Here is a 20,387-nt window from a genome sequence, read left to right on the forward strand (position 1 = left end):
TATATAGATGCGTCTACAGCTTTTGAAGGAAAACCACCGTAAGCCCATCGATCTGATTAAAGATTTGATAATTTCCGCAGGTGACACAATGTTTACACACACTTTATTGTGACGTTAAGACAAGGAAATGCAGTAAACCAATAACAAGTCAGAAGAAAACGATACAGAAGTGTTAAGGTTTGATCTTCAACAAGAAGTATTCGAGTTCTTTCAAGGTGTACTTTAATCACGTGTGAGTATTGAAATTGCGATTCATTTGTTAGGCCCTGGTGTATTGTGACGCACTAACAGTTTGGGAACTACGATTTCGTTCTCACCTTGTTTTTACCCAAGCTAGCTGAAGAAGTAGTCAAATATGGTACATTGTTTTATTGTCGAAGGTAGGTAGAATGTGAAAGGAGTAGGAGAAAAGGAGGTTAGCCTTGACAGATGCCAGTCAACCCATGTTCTGAGTCGGTAGTCTAGCCTGTTTTGATCGTTCACGTTATTTTAGAGAATTTTGGGGTTAGCCCAGACTAGGACTGAAACGCAGGTCCAGCGAAAGCCAACACATTATGCCTCGTTCAGAACCAACTGGGAACTCTCGACTGGAAAATCTTCCGCCTTCAGCGCTTTCATGACAACTGGGAAGTTGGGAACTCGGGCCTCGTTCTAGAGCGCCGAATTCCAGAACCTTAAGATCACTGGCGTCATGATTTGACCTCGTCCCCCTCCCCTAGTTCCCAGTTGTTTTTGAAAGCAAAAAATTTTGCATTAATTTTTTTTATTTCACCTTTTATTTAACCAGGTAGGCCAGTTGAGAACAAGCTCTCATTTTACAACTGCGACCTGGCCAAGATGACGCAAAGCAGTGCGACACAAACAACAACACAGTTACACATGGAATAAACAAATGTACAGTCAATAACACAATAGAAGAAGTCTATATACAGTGTGTAAATGGCGTAAGGAGGTAAGGCAACAAATAGGCCATAGTAGCGAAGTAATTACAATTTAGCAAATAAAAACTGGAGTGATAGATATGCAGATGATGATGTGCAAGTAGAAATACTGGTGTGCAAAAAAGTAAATGAAAACAATATGGGGATGAGGTAGGTAGATTGGATGGGCTATTTACAGATGGGCTGTGTACAACTACATCGATCAGTTAGTGAGGAAGATATAAGTCTCCAACTTAAGCAATTTTTGCAATTTGTTCCAGTCATTGGCAGCAGAGAACTGGAAGGAAAGGCGGCCAAAGGGGATGTTTGCTTTGGGAATGACCAGTGAGATTTACCTGTTGGAGTGCGTGCTACAGGTGGGTGCTGCTATGGTGACCAGTGAGCTGAGATAAGGCGGGGCTTTACCTAGCAAAGACTTATAGATGACCTGGAGCCAGTGGGTTTGGCGAAGAATATGTAGTGAGGGCCAGCCGATTAGAGCATACAGGTCGTAGTGGTGGGTGGTATATGGGGCTTTGGTGACAAAACGGATGGCACTGTGATAGACTGCATCCAGTTTGCCGAGCAGAGTGTTGGAGGCTATTTTGTAAATTACATCGTCGAGGATCGGTAGGATAGTTAGTTTTACGAGGGTATGTTTGGCAGCGTGAATGAAGGAGGATTTGTTGCGAAGTAGGAAGCCGACTTTAGATTTAATTTTGGATTGGAGATGTTTAAAATGAGTCTGGAAGGAGAGGTTACAGTCTAGCCAGACACCTAGAATATGTGGACAACTACAAATACCTAAGTAAGAACTGTCCAGAGTAGTGAATCTAGTCGGGGGGTGCGGGCAGCGATCAGTTGAAAAGCATGCATTTAGTTTTCTTAGCGTTTAAGAGCAGTTGGAGGCCACGGAAGGAGTTTTGTATGGCATTGAACCTCTTTTGGAGGTTTGTTAACACAGCGTCCAAAGAAGGGCCAGATGTATACAGAATGGTGTCATCTGCGTAGAGGTGGCTCAATGAATCACCCGCAGCAAGAGCAACATCGTTGATGTATACAGAGAAAAGAGTCAGCCTGAGAATTGAACCCTCTGGTACCCACATAGAGACTGCCAGAGGTCCAGACAACAGGCCCTCCGATTTGACACACTGAACTCTGTCTGAGAAGTAGTTGGTGAACCAGGCGAGGCAGTCATTTGAGAAACCGAGGCTGTTGAGTCTGCCGATAAGAATACGGTGATTGACAGAGTCGAAAGCCTTGGCCAGGTCGATGAAGACGGTTATGATACCATTTAGTACCTTGAGCGTGGCTGAGGTGCAACCGTGACCAGCTCGGAAACCGGATTGCATAGCGGGGAAGGTACGGTGGGATTTGAAATGGTTAACTTTGCTTTTGAAGACTTTAGAAAGGCAGCGCAGGATTGATATAGGTCTGTAACAGTTTGGTTCTAGAGTGTCACCCCCTTTGAAGAGGGGGATGACCGCGGCAGCTTTCCAATCTTTAGGAATCTCGGATGATACGAAAGAGAGGTTGAACAGACCGGTAATAGGGGTTGCAACAATGGCAGCGGATAATTTTAGAAAGAGAGGGTCCAGATTGTCTAGCCCAGCTGATTTGTACAGGTCCAGGTTTTGCAGCTCTTTAAGAACATCTATTATCTGGATTTAGGTGAAGGAGAAGCTGGGGAGGCTTGGGCAAGTAGCTACAGGAGTTGCGGAGTGGTTGGCTGGGGTTGGGGTAGCCAGGAGGAAATGGACTTTACAGTGTCCCAGAACTTTTTGGAGTTAGAGCTACAGGATGCAAATTTCTATTTGAAAAAGCTAGCCTTTGCTTACCTAACTGACTGCGTGTATTGGTTCCTGACTTCCCTGAAAAGTTCCATATCACAGGGACTATTCGATGCTAGTGCAGTCTGCCACAGGATGTTTTTGTGCTGGTTGAGGGCATTCAGGTCTGGAGTGAACCAAGGGCTGTATCTGTTCTTCGTTCTACATTTTTTGAAAGGGGCATGCTTATTTAAGATGGTGAGGAAATTACTTTTAAAGAACGGCCAGGCATCCTCTACTGACGGGATGAGGTCAATATCCTTCCAGGATACCCGGTCCAGGTCGATTAGAAAGGCCTGCTCGCAGGAGTGTTTTTCGGGAGCGTTTGACAGTGATGAGGGGTGTTCGTTTGACCGCGGACCCATAGCGGACGCAGGCAATGAGGCAGTGATCGCTGAGATCCTGATTGAAAACAGCAGAGGTGTATTTGGAGGGCAGATTGGTCAGGATAATATCTATGAGGGTGCCTGTGTTTACGGATTTAGGGTTGTACCTGGTGGGTTCCTTGATAATTTGTGTGAGATTGAGGGCATCTAGCTTAGATTGTAGGACTGCTGGGGTGTTAAGCATATCCCAGTTTAGGTCACCTAACAGAATGAACTCTGAAGATAGATGGGGGGCAATCAATTCACATATTGTGTTCAAGGCACAGCTGGGAGCTGAGGGGGTCTATAACAGGCGGAAAAAGTGAGAGTCTTATTTCTGGAGAGATTCATTTTTAAAATTAGAACATGAACACAGGGGTGTCAAACTCATTCCATGGAGGGCCGAGTGACTGCTGGTTTTTGGTTTCTCCTTTCAATTTGTGTGCAATTAAGACCTACAACCAAGTGATGGAAGTTCCTAACTAATCAGTGACCTTAATTCATCAAGTACAAGGGAGAAGTGAAAACCAGCAGACAATCGGCCCTCCAGGGAATGAGTTTGACACGTGCCTTAACATTTAACCAGTGTTTCCCAAACTCGATCCTTGGAACACAAAGGGGTGCACGTTTTGGTTTTTGCCCAAAGCTTGATGATTAGTTGATTATTTGAATCCTTTCTGTAGCGCTAGTGAAACACGTGAGTTACACGAGGAGGTCCGTTACACCAAAAGGTCCGAACCGCTTGAAGAGTTCCCTAGGTGTTGCTTTAACATCGCTACAATATACAATCAGTTTATTAAATGACATCCAAAGTGGCCAGCCCACTCAGGCAGGCTGCTGGCCTCTCTCTGGTGGGCACTGTGAGGACCTGCCTAACACATGACAGCTGCTGATAAGATTATTCAATAACGGATATTGCCCAGTGTACATGAGTCATCGTGCAATAGTATTCCTTCACACCTCTGACAAGGCGTGTGGTGTTTGCTGTTTTGATGCATGCAGCTCTAGAGAATATATAGCGTGATTGTCCTAGCACGGGCCTTCCCTAGAATCAAGAGTCCCTATTCTCATTCTAGTGTATTCCATGGTCTGAGAATGTATTGTCCACTTGCATGTCTCCACACCGCCTCACCTTGCTGTAGAGTGATGGCGTCCAGCTCCCCCATGGTGAACGGGGACATCTCCCGGGGTCCTGGCTCTCACCCAGGCCACAGCCCCACCACAGGCACCCTGGAGGAAACGCTGCAGCAGATGAACCGCCTCATCCAGGAGAACCGAGACCTGAAGGGTGAGACATGGAGAGGGGACCAGAATGTGGTTCAGCCTTAAGGCTTATTGAAAATCTATTGTATGGGTCGGAGACATTGGGATGTTATGGCAAATGAGGTTCTGATTGTCTTGCAATGGCTGATTATGTTATTGACTGCTCTGTCAGTGTGTGTTTCTGTGTGTTTTACAGTAATGTACTCTCTGTGTATCTTCCCCTGTAGAGGCGCTGAAGCAGACTAACATGTCGATGAAGGAGCGTTTTGAGGGTTTGTCTGTGTGGAGGGATAAGCAGAGGGAGGAGAAGGACTTCCTGGAGGGGAGGCTTGATGAGGCGCGCGGCCGTGTGGAGGCCCTCTCCTCGCACAACCAGGAGCTCAGCATGAAGGTGGAGGAGCTGGAGGGAGAAGGGAAGGGACAGGTGAGAGAAAGGGAAGGCTAATGTTCACAAGGTTTGTTTTCTGGCTAGACCAGACATTCAGCTTATTAATAGAGAAATTAATGTTTGGAGGATGGATGATTGTCTGTAGTTTTAGCTAGATTTTGTATAACAAAAGAAGAGACTTGGAAAATAACAATGGGGTGTTGATTTTTATTTATATATATACAGTGGGGAGAACAAGTATTTGATACACTGCCAAATTTTTATCATAGGTACACTTCAACTGTGAGAGACAGAATCTAAAACAAAAATCCAGAAAATCACATTGTATGATTTTTAAGTAATTAATTTGCATTTTATTGCGTGACATAAGTATTTGATCACCTACCAACCAGTAAGAATTCCGGCTCTCACAGACCTGTTAGGTTTTCTTTAAGAAGCCCTCCTGTTCTCCACTCATTACCTGTATTACTGCACCTGTTTGAACTCGTTACCTGTATAAAAGACACCTGTCCACACACTCAATCAAACAGACTCCAACCTCTCCACAATGGCCAAGACCAGAGAGCTGTGTAAGGACATCAGGGCAAAAAATTGTAGACCTGCACAAGGCTGGGATGGGCTACAGGACAACAGGCAAGCAGCTTGGTGAGAAGGCAACAACTGTTGGCGCAATTATTAGAAAATGGAAGAAGTTCAAGATGACGGTCAATCACCCTCGGTCTGGGGCTCCATGCAAGATCTCACCTCGTGGGGCATAAATGATCATGAGGAAGGTGAGGGATCAGCCCAGAACTACATGGCAGGACCTGGTCAATGACCTGAAGAGAGCTGAGACCACAGTCTCAAAGAAAACCATTAGTAACACACTACACCGTCATGGATTAAAATCCTGCAGCGCACGCAAGGTCCCCCTGCTCAAGCCAGCGCATGTCCAGGCCCGTCTGAAATTTGCCAATGACCATCTGGATGATCCAGAGGAGGAATGGGAGAAGGTCATGTGGTCTGATGAGACAAAAATAGAGCGTTTTGGTCTAAACTCCACTCGCCGTGTTTGGAGGAAGAAGGATGAGTACAACCCCAAAAACACCATCCCAACCATGAAGCATGGAGGTGGAAACATCATTCTTTGGGGATGCTTTTCTGCAAAGGGGACAGGACGACTGCACCGTATTGAGGGGAGGATGGATGGGGCCATGTATCGCGAGATCTTAGCCAACAACCTCCTTCCCTCAGTAAGAGCTTTGAAGATGGGTCGTGGCTGGGTCTTCCAGCATGACAACGACCCAAAACACACAGCCAGGGCAACAAGGAGTGGCTCCGTAAGAAGCATCTCAAGGTCCTGGAGTGGCCTAGCCAGTCTCCAGACCCAAACCCAATAGAAAATCTTTGGAGGGAGCTGAAAGTCTGTATTGCCTAGCGACAGCCCCGAAACCTGAAGGATCTGGAGAAGGTCTGTATGGAGGAGTGGGCCAAAATCCCTGCTGCAGTGTGTGCAAACCTGGTCAAGAACTACAGGAAACGTATGATCTCTGTAATTGCAAACAAAGGTTTCTGTACCAAATATTAAGTTCTGCTTTTCTGATGTATCAAATACTTATGTCATGGAATAAAATGCAAATGAATTACTTAAAAATCATACAATGTGATTTTCTGGATTTTTGTTTTAGATTCCGTCTCTCATAGTTGAAGTGTACCTATGATAAAAATTACAGACCTCTTGTGTATATATATATGTGTGTGTGTGTGTGTGTGTGTATATACATACACACACGTGTGTGAATGGGTATAATGCTGGGCAGACTTTTGTCTTATCTGTGCTGTGTCACCTCCAGGCCGAGACAGCCAATCAGAATGCAGAACTGGAGGCGCTGCGTGCCCAGCTGGTGCGTCTGCAGGCAGAGAAGAGTGACCTGGTGGCAATGAACTCTGAACTCCAGCTCAAGACAGGTCAGGGGTCAGAGGACGACTCCTTCATAGAGATCAGGATTGCTGTGAGTAACTCACTCACTCACTCCATCCATCCATATTATAAGGGTGTGTGTCCTGACTTTAGCACTACTGTGTGTGTGTGGTGTGTGTAGAGAGAGGATACTGGAAAGGACCTGTATCATAATGAAAGGGACCCCAGGTATGACATGAGTGTATCCAGGCAGGAGTCTGAGGAGCTGACTGTCAGCCAGCTGCTCCAGTCCCTGAGGAAGGAGACCCAGAGGGTGGAATGGCTACAAATCGAGCTCCAGGCTACCAAATCCAGGTAGGCTGCATTTCTGCCTGGGCTTATGTTTGGGTGGAATCGAAGACTTATGTTCCTATGTCTTTCAGAATCACAGAGCTGGAGAGGAAAGAAACTAACACGGAGAGCTCCACACAGACCTCACTACTGCCAGAGGTGGTTTCCCCAGCACTAGCCACCACAGCATGTGGTACTGAACCAGAGGCGGAGCCCCAACAGAACTCTGGGAAGGAGAAGGTAGGTGCACAGATAGGCTGGGTAAGAGCTTGTCTCTCACCCTGTAAGAACAGGGAAGTTAATGAGATTGAAATGTATTAATGTACAATATGTAATGGTGAATTAAAGAAGTTACAGATAAAGTAAATCAATGTGGTTTAATACAGTTGCAACAGGGAGACACATCCAGCAGAGAAGCAGGCCCTTATATTCTAATCTCACAGCACCAATGTTCTGTAAACACCTGCGGAGAGTCTTGTAGGAAGTCACAACATCAGCTGCTACAGAATCAGTGTCCCAGAAAACAATAACAATCAGTGTCCTCTGTCCTCATACCTCCAGTCTGGTGTCAATCACTATCAGATATGAACAATCCATAACATTCAGTATCAAGTCTAGTGACCATCAACCAGAAAGTTTCCCAAATAAAACACTGGAAATCATGTGTATTACAGAAAGAGAACATAAATATGCTTAGCATTGTTAATTACTCTTAACTGGGTATTAACTTTATTCATCTTACATTTCCCCATTACAATGTCCTAACCCTTAGCTTCTCGATCAGAACTGTCAGTTTGTTGGACTGTTGACTGTTATGTGTCAGGCTGCGTCAGAGGTGGAGGATCTGAAGGCTCAGATGATGACCCTGTTTAATGAGCTACAGCAGGCTCAGAGCAAACTGGGCGAGGCAGAGGGCATGAAGAAGAACCTGCAGGACAGGTGAGAGAGACGGAGAGGAGAGGGCTACATAGACAATGAAAATGTGCAAACTATGCTAACCTTTGCTCTTTCCCTTCCCCCCAATACCACCCTTTCGCTTTGCCTCTATCCCTCTATCTTTCTCTATCGCCCCATCCCCCTCTCTCTCTGTAGATGTAGGGATGTGGAGCGCGACGTGGTGACTCTGACAGCCCAGCTGGTAGAGAAGCAGGAGGTACAGAGTGAGAATGACCGACTGAAGCTGCAGGTGGACAGCATGAAAGCCCAGAGCCAGCTAGAGCAGAGGAAGGCTGGAGAGGAGAGGTGGGACGGCAGTCAAGCATGCACGCACACTCTCTGACATATGCCTACTCCCTCTGACACTGTTGGGCATTGGGCCCCTTGGGTGGGGTCTTGGGACATAAATTCCCTGCTCCTCTTTTGAAATCATCCCACTCCCCCCTATCAGTTTCCACTGGTCAGTGCCATGAGTTTCTATATCTAAATACTCCTTAGTCATCATGAGTCAATTGCCCCTCCTCAGGACTAACCTGACCCAGCTGAAGGATGCCTACACCAAGCTATTCGAGGACTACAATGAGTTGAAGCAAGAGAGCAAGAACAGAGAGGTGACCACACTACTTAGCCTCTGTTAAACAGAAATCAGTCTAGTTTGGCACATTGCACTGTTTTGTCCTTTGTCAAAATGGTATGGCGTGGTGAATGTGATGAATCTGACCGTTGCCCTCTGTGTGGCCTCCAGCCACTTGTCACTAAGGAGGTGGGAGACCTGCAGACCAGACTGGACGCAGCAGAGAAGGCCCTGGCTGCTAAGCAACAGCAGATAGATGTTATGAAGCAGGAGATATATCAGAAGGAGAAGGAGCTGGAGACCATCTCTGTGTTCCAGGCTCAGGTAGGTTTTCTGTGTGTGTTCTCCATCTAGTTGTGTGTGTTCTCACACTTGGAAAAAGGTTCAAACATTCTAATTGAATTGCACTGAACTCTGTGTGAACATTTTGGAGTTATACAGCAACTTAAAAGTGACTGTCAGTGAAGGAAGTTTCTTTGTTAAACCAGTAGTTAAATGAAGGCTAAGTACCCTCCCAAAAAAGTTTAACAGCTTATATTTTCATAAAGTGAAATAGGTGCAGCTTTTTATTTTTAAATAACATTTTTGTTTACTTTTACTCCGACTCAGTGGCTTGATATGAATATGCAATGGGGGAAAAATTATGAAATGAAACACAAGAAAGAAGGCAATAGGCAATCTTTATTCAAGAATGGAATAATCAGCTGTAATATCAGCAGTTTGTCCGTGTGCAGTACCGGTATCTCCAGCGACGATCTCTGAAAATCCACAATACATTTTGAGGTAAACATTCTTGTTGTTGAAACCCCCCCCCCCCCCCCCCCCCCCCCCGCCACCACCAAAATCACACACACATTGTACTCACTCATGAGGATTGGAATGGTAGCTTCCGGCCCCAACTAGGTAGTTCAGGCTTGGGACTTGCCAAGACATGACCTCATCAAAGTCGTTGACGTAGGGGGTCCACTGACACTCCTGGTTACAGTAGCTGTTGACTCGACAGCAGTAGAACTTCCACCTGTGATGGAAATCATACATGTATAACACACGGATCACAGTCAGGATTATGTCAAACCTGGATTCAAATATTTGTTTTCTTTCAAATACTTCAGCTGCATTTGACCCAATGAAATAGCCCCAAAAGTGCAAGTGCTGCTCATATGGCACTCCAAGCAGGCTAAATCAACCTCTCAAAGTATTTGAAAAAAATAAACAGCTACTATTTGAACATAGGATCTGGTAAACGGTGAGGTCTTCTCACCTTCTGTCCTCATGGCGGTTGGAATGGTAGCTGTTCATCCCGGTGAGGACATTGTTTTTGGGGCATTCAAAGGTGAACTCCTGGTCGAAGTCATTTACGTAAGGAGACCAGTGGCACTCGGGCTCTGAGACAAACGTGGCTTTGCACGCAAAGCCCCACAAACGGTCTTCATAGGCGTTGTTATGCTGACTGAAATGAGAGATGTGCATTGTCATGGCTCTATTAATGGTTGAATTGATTTGAAAACAAACATATATTGAAGGTTTAATTTGTTGATATGCCCAGTATCAACAGTGCAGTGCACCTAGTAGTACTCGAGACCAGATATTGAGTGTCTCGGTCTTGGTGTCGGATACATTTGTACTCGGTCTAGGACAGTGAGGACTCATTCTATTCTTCCCGAAACCAGCAGAGTAAAAAACTCTATCAGCTTCCATTCAGTCACCACATAAAACCACTTCACCAGGCCAAATATATACATTCCTTTCTTGAAACATTTTAATACAGTCTCTTAAGTCTTTATATCTATTATAGACATATTTGCACAGTGTTGAACCTATAGGCCTTCAGTGTGTGACAGGTCCGTGATTCTAAAAGGACAGCAACTGTAATACTAGTGCACTCATTTAGGAGGGTGGACTTTTTATAAAACACAAAGGGCCAGTGGTGTAGTGCAGGTATAAGCTGTATGGGGCATTGCGTATACTCACTTCTTAATCCCTACTGATGTGTGTGTGCTTGGTTGGGACAAGCATGCATTGGCAGGCAAGCTGCAGAAGGACGTGGAGGCTACAATTCCTCATCGTTTATCAGTGCAATTTTGACTGCCAACTAGCTGAGAAAGTTTGAGAGTTTATCTAATATTCCTTCGTTAGATTTTAGCTCATCTTGCTCTGGCTAGGATTAGTTGTTGATGTGCATAACTGAGGGGGAGAGAGCCTACCTTTTCATGGTGGTTTGATCAAGAGGACTGTAAAGTTTCCAAATGTAACAGGACTCCTGTGGTATTTACATATTTGCAGAAATCCATTCAGGTGTATTTTGTGGCATTTGGTGAATGCGTTCTAATGATCTAAAGTCACACTTGCAACTTCCTGTAAACACACAGTCCAGCTCAAAGTGAATGATGGAAGGTCTGTGTGACAAATGGCTTGTTTGTATAAAGGCCTACTGTAGCTCTGATTGGCTATAGCGCACCGGTCTGTGTTGACTCCGGTCCTGGACAAGACAGATGGTTTTATTTGGTTTTATTTACTGCAGTGTCTATTTTCCAAACGTACGGCCTCTTTCCCACTTAATATTGCTATATCATTTTCACAGATGCCTTAGTATACGTCATTCTCAAACATTCTAAGAATTTATTAAAACGTGAAATTTACCATCTAAGTGGTTGCTTGTAAAAGTTTTTTGTGTAATATTCTTCCTGGGGGTGTATATGAACAGATTTGAATAAGATTTCATGTTGCTAAAATGCTGTCAGTTCCACTTGAAATGCAACAGTGTTTCACACACAAGTTATTTTCTAAGAGATGACTAACAACAGCAAACGCACTGCAATAAAAAACAGTTTCACTCACCAGATGATCATTTGAAACATAACTTGTTGAACGTTTTCTTGAAAAGGGAGAAGCTAACAAATTAGCAACAATCTCCTCTTTGATAACACCTGCTGCAGCTGCTGCAAACTAGCCGACAACAAAAGCTAGACCATGGTGAAAACTACTGCTCGCTATTGCACAGTGACCTGTTGGCCTTCAAGGCAGAAGTTTTTGTAAAAACTGTCCTACACATTAATTTAAAATGTGATTGGTTGATTCTACTGTCACTCCAAAATGTTGCCATAAAACAGTTGAATGGCATATGCCTTTATCTAGCTTCTGATGGCATAGGATGACTTGGCTGGCTAGATTTATCTCCCCAGAGACCAGCAAAAAAAAAATATCCAATCTGGATTTTTCTCTTTTAGTGTTAAACCTTTCCTTTCCAACAAAAATGTAAGAGATTAAATTAGAAAAATTGAAAATAATAATTATCATGTTATATAATCATTATTTTATAAATCCTTAGCCCTTGTCTAAAGGCTTGGAAGGCCATTGTTCCCAAATGTGTTTGAGTTAGTAATATTTGTAGAGCGGCTCTAATTTCTCTCAGCATGCATTTTTCAAACTTTTCTATATGTCTAAAGAATCTGTTGTTCTGAAATATGAACACAGATATACTGGACATTTTGAACTCTTGTGGTGGTGATTTGACACAATTACAACCATGTTCTTGAATTGGACTCGCATTTTTCTGGTCTTGACTCGGTCTCGCCCACCCTCCGGTCTTGGTCTTGACTCGGACTTGATTTGCTCAAGTCTTGGTCTTGAATCGGTCTCGCTTTAGGTGGTCTCGAACACAACACTGGCACTTACTGGTCTATGCAGCATAATGAGATCATTTTGTTCATAATTGGTGATGAAAAGTAGAACAGCACTAACGATGAGGTATTCCACTTTGGTAGAATATTGATAGTAGGCAAATTTAGTGCCTTTTCTCACCTTTTTATGTAAGAGATGGATTGTCTTGAAGGGCAGTTAAAATGTAAGGGCTGGTCAAATTGGTTTTCCCATCCCGTTCCAATTTTCCCTGCAACACACAAGCAAGGGCACAATAACTGAATACATATACTGTAATACAGCATCATTGCCTAAAGGAAGTGTTTAAAAAAAATAGTAAAAACAATTATGTAAATTGAGTGCAAAAAGCGTAATCATATGGTAATGGTAGTTTGCGCCTCCTAGACATTTTGGTTACTCACTATTCATGTATTTGGGCTGTAAGCCAATTATAAATGTTTTACAAAGAAATGAACACTTCATTCAGCCTACAACTTAAAACAACAGCCTACCTTGCCCGTTGACCAAGACACCAGCAAGAAGAAGAATATAGAATTTGGGTCCGTTCATGGCTTCTCTGAGACGTGTGGTCTTAACACAATAGCACAAGCAAGAGTAAATGATCAATTTATAGAGGCACACCCAAGCAGTGTTTTTGGGCCATGTACTTGGGTAATTTTTGTGTTTGTATTGCTGGCATTATTCCAAGTTTTGTTTCTGAGAAATGTTATTGCACAACTGACATTGTTCATGAATTATCCCTCTTAACTTTATGGTTTAAAAAATGTATTTTTCCCCCCCAGGGGCTTATTGGTTGGCTGTTCCATACTTCTACAACAACAACAAAAACAATTTAAAGTTGTATTACATTTTCTGGTTTTTCAATCAACCAACAAAACACATTCCACATTCACAGATGTGACAGACTTTAAAATTAAAATGAATAATATATAAAAAAAAATATATATATATATATACACACACACACACATACATACATACACACACACAAATAATAATTATTAAAAAAGAAATATATATATAAAACTTGCAGCAGCACTATCAAGATTCTTAGCTGAGACGACGAGCAAATAATTAGTTTTTAGAGCACCTTACACAACATGTATCTGCTCATTTCCCTAATCACCCCATTCACTCTGTCCAATTTGAAATATAGTTGAGTAGTGGAGACCAGAGTCTATCAAACTTGGGCCGTCTCTTGTGGAGGTCATCAGTGAGCTTTTCAAGAGGGAGAAAGTCAACAATCTGGTCAATCCACATTTTAAATATAGAAGTATTAGAAGCCCACAATATTAGAATACATTTCTTAGCAAAGTATGTGATAGTCATAAACACATTTTCTCTGTCAGGATCAAGAACAAAGTCCTGCTAGGCATTAAGAAGATAGATACACGGTGTCATATCAAACTGTACATCTAGTATTTTCTGTGCAGCAGTATGTATAGATTGCCAAAATCTGGCACTCTCTCTACAGCTCCAAAATACATGCACATAGGTTCCACTTTCGGAGGTACATCTTTTACAGTTAGGAGAAATGTCTGTTTTCATTCTATGGAGTCTCAAGGGAATGTAATACAATTTGTACAAAAATGTGTAATTAGATTATTTCATTTTTACATTAGTAGAGGAGCAGTATACCCTGTCGCAAACCTCCGCCCATAACTCATCACTGATAGTCAGACCAAGGTCCTTTTCCCAGATTATTTTCAAAGGAGTAAAGGAGGAGCCCCCTTTCTCAGAAATGAGTCTATAGATAAGATATTAAGCCTTTACTGGATTGTGCTGTGACAAGAAGGGTTTCAACTTAATTCAACTGAGTTCTAAACCTCCTCTTGGAAGTAAATGAGGAAAGGACATGTCTAATTTGAAGATATTTTTTAATTTTTAATTAAACATTGAATTCACTGAAGAGCTCTTGAAATGATTTCAAGGTGTAATGGTTTTCTGATTAAATAGGTCTGAAAAGGTCCTGATTCCTAGAGTATGCCAAAGATTAAAGTTGGCATCCCTCAGGGCTTTTGGCAAGTGTGGGTTGCCTACTATAGGCGAGTGACAACATATTTGGGAGGAAATGCCCAGGTATTTCTTAGTCCCTCCACGCTAGTAGGGTGCTGTAAATCAAAGGTTTTGGCTATGTTCCCCATTTCACTAAAGTTATTAATGAATATAATTGAGCTTAGTGGCAATGAACCACAGGATTAGGCTTCTATCTGAATCCACTTTGACTCTTGTCTGTTTGTGATCCATGTTAGCATGTTGCAGATTTGGGCAGACCAGTAGTACAATTGAAGGGAGGGAAGGGCAAGACCACCCTTAGATTCAGGTTTCGATAGAGTGGAGAACTTGATCCTAGGATTTTTATTGCCCCATATAAATTTGGTGATGCTTTGGTTAGTTGTTTTGAAAAAGGACACTGGGAGATAGCATGGGAGCATCTGAAATAAATAGTTCAGTCTAGGGAGGATGTTCATACGGATGACATTAATTCTTCCTACTAAGCTAATTGGGAGGGAGATCTAGGTTTGGAGATCGTTCTTGATTCAATCCAGGAGTGGAAGACAATTTTCCTTGAAGGCTATTCAGATCTGGTGTTATGAAAATCCCAAGGTATTGAAACTCCTGTGTCTTCCATTGGAATGGACATAGTGTCCTCATAGAGCTGGTGAGTGTAATATTGAGAGGGCAGACAGTGGATTTGTTAAAATTTATCTTATAACCTGAAAACTTGCCATACTGAGCAATTGTGTCTAAAATGGGAGGGATTTCTCAGGGTTGGATATGTAGCGCAAGACATCATCCGCGTAAAGCAAAATCTTGTGCTGCAGGCCGCCTGCAGAAACACCTATAACACTTGGATTGCTCCTTATCAACTCTGCCAGAGGCTCCGCCCCCAACAAGTAGAGCAGGGGGGACAACGAGTACCCTTGTCTTGTGTCCCGTCCCAAAGGGAATCTCTCAGAGTTCAGGCCATTAGTAGTCACCACGGCATTTGGATGAGAGTATAGTGATTTAATCCATTTAATAAAGTTTGGGCCCATATTGAACTTTTCTAAGACTGAGAACAGAAAGCTCCATTCCATCCTGTCGAACGCCTTAGTAATAACAGTAATCGCATTTAGTCATTGGTCCATTTCTCATTGACCAGGATTGTCTTTCAAAAAACGTTTTGCCTCTTCGGGCGTTTTGAAGTGTCGCAGGGCTCCTTGGTGAAGAATCCTGAGCTCGTTTGGGTATTTGAATCCCCTAAAGATGCCTCGGTCAATGGAGTATTTCTTCACCTCGTCAAACTCTCGCCGCTTTCGGCATATTCCAGCTGACAGGTCCTGGTGTAAAGTGAGTTTGGTGTTTCCCACTGTAATGGTGTTGGTTTTCGCCGCCTGTAGGACTCGTTCCTTGTCGGTGAATCTCAGGAAAAGTATGGTGATTGGGCGCGGTGGTTGTCTGGCTGCTGGTGGGGGCCTCAGTGCTCGGTGAGCTCTCTCGAGTTCTATGGGCCTGTTGGTGGACAGGTGGAGCCACTCGGGAAGTTTGTCTTGCAGGTAGCGGATCAGTGGCATGTTTCCCTCCTTTTTCGCCCAGATTTAATAGAACACAATTATTCCTTCGCCCCCTGTTTTCCAGGTCCTCTGTTTTCTCTTCCAGATGCTCTATTTTCTTTTTAGCATATGCTATTGTTTCCATGGCGTCTGTCAATAAGTTTTCCATGGATAGGATTCGCCCCTCTGCCTCGTCAAGGTTCTTGTTGTTGTCAGGCAAAGCTTTTTCCAGGATTGTCACCTTGCCCCCTATCGCACTGAGCTGAGAGTTAATGGCATCCAATTTAATCTTGAGTTCTGTACGTTGGGATCTCAGCTCAGAATGGATGTCTTCGACAGAGCGTGAGTTTGGGCCTGGGAGGGTGCTGGGGGTCCTCTTGCTCCTGGCTAATGGTGCTAGCTTTTTCCGCCGCTAATGCTCGAGTCCAGGTAAAAATGTCACCTGTGATGTCACCGCCATGACTTTTTGACTAAAGCTAAAGAAGTTTAAACTTGAAGTGGAGGTAAGATTAGGAATTGGAAACTACTTGTGCGGAGCTCTTAGTTCATGCGGCCATCTCGTTCAGGGGTCACGTGATCCCCCTTCTACAACATTTTAAAGAACATTGAATGTGAACATTTTTAACCAATACACTACATTCTGTTGATGGATTCACATTAATCTGTACAACAATACAACCACGCCTTGTAATCATTGACACGTATAGACAAATGTTTTGTGTGTCCCCATCTGTGAAAATATGTGTCATTTTAAATAATGTGTGTGTGCTTTTTTTTTGTCCAGGCGGAGGTGTACTCCTCTGACTTCTACGCAGAGCGAGCAGCTCGGGAGAAGATTCACGAGGAGAAGGAACGTCTGTTTGCTCAGCTGGAGTTTGTCAAGAAACAGAACACTCAGTTACAGGACGAGGTGGACTCACTGGGCAGGTGCGCATCAGATTACATATTGATAATATGATCACAGACTGGTCATATTAGGTTACGTTCACTGCCATTTTGGATCCACCGCCTGACTACAACTAGTTTCTGTAGGCAATCTCTGAGCGATATGCAGAGAAGACACATGCCACGTGGAGGCAACATGCAGGGAGCCAGAGGTACAGGACAGTACATTGCTTTAAGTCATTCACCTTGCTGAGAGAGCAGGGCTCAAGCCAGGGCACATCATATTGTTTTCTGCCAATTAAAAGTTATCTCGTATTAATTCTATCACAAACACTCTGCTCCTCCTCATCCCATCTCAAATTATTTACAACAATGATAATTACATAATTTATGCTGTGTGTGTGTGTGTGTGTGTGTGTGTACAGTTGAGAAAAACACATATTAATTTCCACAAAGTTTGCCGCTTCAGTGTCTTTAGATATTTTTGTCAGATGTTACTTTGGAATACTGAAGTATAATTACAAGCATTTCATAAGTGTCAAAGGCTTTTATTGACAATTACATGAAGTTGATGCAAAGAGTCAATATTTGCAGTGTTGACCCTTCTTTTTCAAGACCTCTGCAATCCACCCTGGCATGCTGTCAATTAACTTCTGGGCCACATCCTGAATGATGGCAGCCCATTCTTGCATAATCAATGCTTGGAGTTTGTCAGAATTTGTGGGTTTTTGTTTGTCCACCCGCCTCTTGAGGATTGACCACAAGTTCTCAATGGGATTAAAGCCTGGGGAGTTTCCTGGCCATGGACCCAAAATATCGATGTTTTGTTCCCCAAGCCACTTAGTTATCACTTTTGCCTTATGGCAAGGTGCTCCATCATGCTGGAAAAGGCATTGTTCGTCACCAAACTGTTCCTGGATGGTTGGGAGAAGTTGCTCACGGAGGATGTGTTGGTACCATTCTTTATTCATGGCTGTGCTCTTAGGCAAAATTATGAGTGAGCCCACTCCCTTGGCTGAGAAGCAACCTCACACATGAATGGTCTCAGGATGCTTTACTGTTGGCATGACAGAACTGATGGTAGCGCTCACCTTGTCTTCTCCGGACAAGATTTTTTCCAGATGCACCAAACAATCGGAATTGGGATTCGTCAGAGAAAATGACTTTACCCCAGTCCTCAGCAGTCCAATTCCTGTACCTTTTACAGAATATCAGTCTGTCCCTGATGTTTTTCCTGGAGAGAAGTGTCTTCTTTGCTGCCATTCTTGATACCAGGCCTTCCTCAAAGTCTTTGCCTCACTGTGAGTGCAGGTGCACTCACACCTGCCTGCTGCCATTCCTGAGCAAGCTCTGTACTGGTGGTGCCGCAAACCCGCAGCTGAATCAACTTTAGGAGACGGTCCTGGCGCTTGCTGGACTTTCTTGGGCGCCCTGAAGCCTTCTTCACAACAATTGAACCGCTCTCCTTGAAGTTCTTGTTGATCTGATAAATGGTTGATTTAGGTGGAATCTTACTGGCAGCAATATCCTTGCCTCTGAAGCCCTTTTTGTGCAAAGCAATGATGATGGCACGTGTTTCCTTGCAGGTATCCATGGTTGACAGAGGAAGAACAATGATTCCAAGCACCACCCCCCTTTTGAAGCTTCCAGTCTATTATTCAAACTCAATCAGCATGACAGAATGATCTCCAGCCTTGTCCTCGTCAACACTCACACCTGTGTTAAGAGAATCACTGACATGTCAGCTGGTCCTTTTGTGGCAGGGCTGAAATGCAGTGGAAATCTTTTGGGGGGATTCAGTTCATTTGCATGGCAAAGAGGGACTTTGCAATTAATTGAAATTCATCTGATCACTCTATATAACATTCTGAAGTATATGCAAATTGCCATCATACAAACTGAGGCAGCAGACTTTGTGACAAATATAAATTTTCATTCTCAAAACTTTTGGCCACGACTGTATATAAGGGTAATATCGTTACCATACCACTGTGTGTCTGATAGGTGGTGATGCCAGGGACTGGCAGCAGCAGGGGAATATACCGGAGCACGTCTGCCCCAAGTGTAACGAGATCCTACCAGACCTGGACAGCCTGCAGATTCACATCATGGACTGCATCATCTGAGCTTTCATCATCGTCATCATCCCATTTATGGCAGAGTAAAATGCAGTCTTTATGCTCTAAAAAGTGCATTTATTTTGCAGTTCACGGCTATGTTGCTCTGGTCTATGTTTTAGAACATAGAACTATAATATAAAATGTATTATTACAGTGCACAACTAGACACATTCTTTTTTTTGTTAGAGGGGCGAAAAACATCCTGTAAAATGTATCACGTTTAATATACTGTTAGGTGATAAATGGAGAACTGGAATTTGTATTTTAAGTTTGGTAACTTGTTTATTTTCTCATGACAGCTGTCTGTCACATAGTTTAGAATTAACTCTTTAGCAAGAAACAATTTGGTTTATTAAATGCTTATTATGGATTTTCGGGTGGTTCAATTTAATCAAGCTGTAATTCTGTTTCGATGAAGGTTATGAATAGATTATGATTACAGCATAGACATTTCCTTTTGAATAATTCAACAGAGGGAAGGATGCCCAAGACAGTTTGTTTTTTGTAAATGTATATTGCACATACATTTCATCCATCATCGTCATGGTTTGTACATGTATAATTAAACCTATGTAGCCTGCAGGAAGTATGACTATGCAAGGGAGTGTGTACTGTATTAGCTAACTACTAACTTCTGTATCCAGATGTATTTACAAATCCTGTGATTCTGTAAAATAATGAAAATCTGTAATAAAGGTGTTATTGGTACAGTAGGCTGTGTCTGTCTGTCTTTGTTGTTGCACACACATCTAGAATATAAAACTCGGATTGCACCTGAAAAAATGCAACATGAGAGTACCCACCATGGATATAGAACATAATCTGCTTTTTATCTATGGTATAAAGCAGCTCGAGTTGCAACAAACTGGACAGTTTTATTTCTTAATTCAAAGAACTCAATCATGGACACTTACTGACAGTTGTGTCTGCTTTGCGTGATGTATTGTCTCTACCTTCTTACCCTTTGTGCTGTTGTCGGTGTCCAATAATGTTTCTACCATGTTGTGTTGCTACCATGTTGTGTTGTTGCCATGCGATGTCTTAAATCTCTCTTCATGTTGTGTTGTCTCTCTTGTCGTGATGTGTGTTTTGTCATTTAAAAAAATATATAATGCCGTCATTGTAAATAAGAATTTGTTCTTTTAACTTATTTGACTAGTTAAATATCTTCAGATGTTTGTTCCGTCAGTGCAATCCGGGTTCTTTGGGACTCACCGTAATCTAACTCTAACTCTTATCTTAACCATTCAAATTCAATATTGTCTTGATCCCGGATCCCGGATAGCACAAACCATGTTTGTTGACATTCGCCAACTTTGTGTATATATTAGCACAGCGGCTGTTGCCTATATTTAAATGAGCCATGCCTACTTTAGAGACACCAGTCAATAAAATGAAATAAACGTATCAAATAATGTGTATAATTTCTAAGTTCATGTCAACTAAGTATACATTTTTCTAGGATTTTATTGGCGATATGCGAGTAATTTGCAGCGGTGAAAAGTCGTTTTTTGGGGTATCTGTATTTTACTTTACTATTTGTATTTCAGACAACTTTTACTCCTCTACATTACTAAAGAAAATAATGTACTTTCTACTCCATATATTTTCCCTGACATCCAAAAGTACTCGTTACATTTTGAATGTTTAGAAGGACAGGAAAATAGTCTAATTCACGCAT

General features: G+C 42.8%; 2 protein-coding genes across 5 annotated transcripts; one reads left to right on the forward strand and one right to left on the reverse strand.

Annotated features, from left to right (window-relative positions):
- Positions 1–18: 18 nt before the first annotated feature.
- LOC129838235 (optineurin-like) lies at positions 19–19,419 on the forward strand. Of its 4 annotated transcripts, XM_055905041.1 has the most exons (14): positions 19–232; positions 1,202–1,297; positions 4,257–4,402; positions 4,605–4,801; positions 6,598–6,756; positions 6,847–7,019; positions 7,088–7,235; positions 7,819–7,934; positions 8,088–8,237; positions 8,458–8,542; positions 8,677–8,829; positions 16,486–16,628; positions 16,734–16,798; positions 18,591–19,419. In XM_055905041.1, exons 3-14 carry the CDS (start codon positions 4,261–4,263, stop codon positions 18,710–18,712), a joined length of 1,653 nt encoding a protein of 550 aa, XP_055761016.1. In that variant the 5' UTR covers positions 19–232; positions 1,202–1,297; positions 4,257–4,260; the 3' UTR covers positions 18,713–19,419. The 4 variants fall into 4 exon arrangements, with proteins under 4 accessions (XP_055761016.1, XP_055761015.1, XP_055761017.1 ...); XM_055905040.1 differs by lacking the exon at positions 1,202–1,297 and having other exon boundaries at positions 20–232; XM_055905042.1 differs by lacking the exons at positions 1,202–1,297; positions 16,734–16,798 and having other exon boundaries at positions 26–232; positions 18,591–18,683.
- LOC129838236 (hemagglutinin/amebocyte aggregation factor-like) lies at positions 9,169–13,006 on the reverse strand. Its single transcript, XM_055905043.1, has 5 exons — positions 12,657–13,006; positions 12,307–12,394; positions 9,767–9,955; positions 9,371–9,523; positions 9,169–9,263 (listed from the first exon to the last, which is right to left on the reverse strand). Exons 1-5 carry the CDS (start codon positions 12,712–12,714, stop codon positions 9,218–9,220), a joined length of 534 nt encoding a protein of 177 aa, XP_055761018.1. The 5' UTR covers positions 12,715–13,006; the 3' UTR covers positions 9,169–9,217.
- Positions 19,420–20,387: the final 968 nt, after the last annotated feature.

Source organism: Salvelinus fontinalis, chromosome 39 (genome assembly GCF_029448725.1).
Source record: "Salvelinus fontinalis isolate EN_2023a chromosome 39, ASM2944872v1, whole genome shotgun sequence".
In the NCBI taxonomy this organism is placed as follows: Eukaryota; Metazoa; Chordata; class Actinopteri; order Salmoniformes; family Salmonidae; genus Salvelinus; species Salvelinus fontinalis.

Coding starts and splice junctions, on each gene's coding strand:
- LOC129838235 (XM_055905039.1), top strand. CDS start 4,210: ATGTATTGTCCACTTGCATGTCTCCACACCGCCTCACCTTGCTGTAGA. Junction 4,802..6,597: donor AGGGAGAAGGGAAGGGACAG/GTGAGAGAAAGG, acceptor TGTCACCTCCAG/GCCGAGACAGCCAATCAGAA. Junction 8,543..8,676: donor AAGAGAGCAAGAACAGAGAG/GTGACCACACTA, acceptor TGTGGCCTCCAG/CCACTTGTCACTAAGGAGGT.
- LOC129838236 (XM_055905043.1), bottom strand. CDS start 12,714: ATGAACGGACCCAAATTCTATATTCTTCTTCTTGCTGGTGTCTTGGTC. Junction 12,395..12,656: donor TGTCTTGGTCAACGGGCAAG/GTAGGCTGTTGT, acceptor TGTGTGTTGCAG/GGAAAATTGGAACGGGATGG. Junction 9,524..9,766: donor AACCGCCATGAGGACAGAAG/GTGAGAAGACCT, acceptor TTTCCATCACAG/GTGGAAGTTCTACTGCTGTC.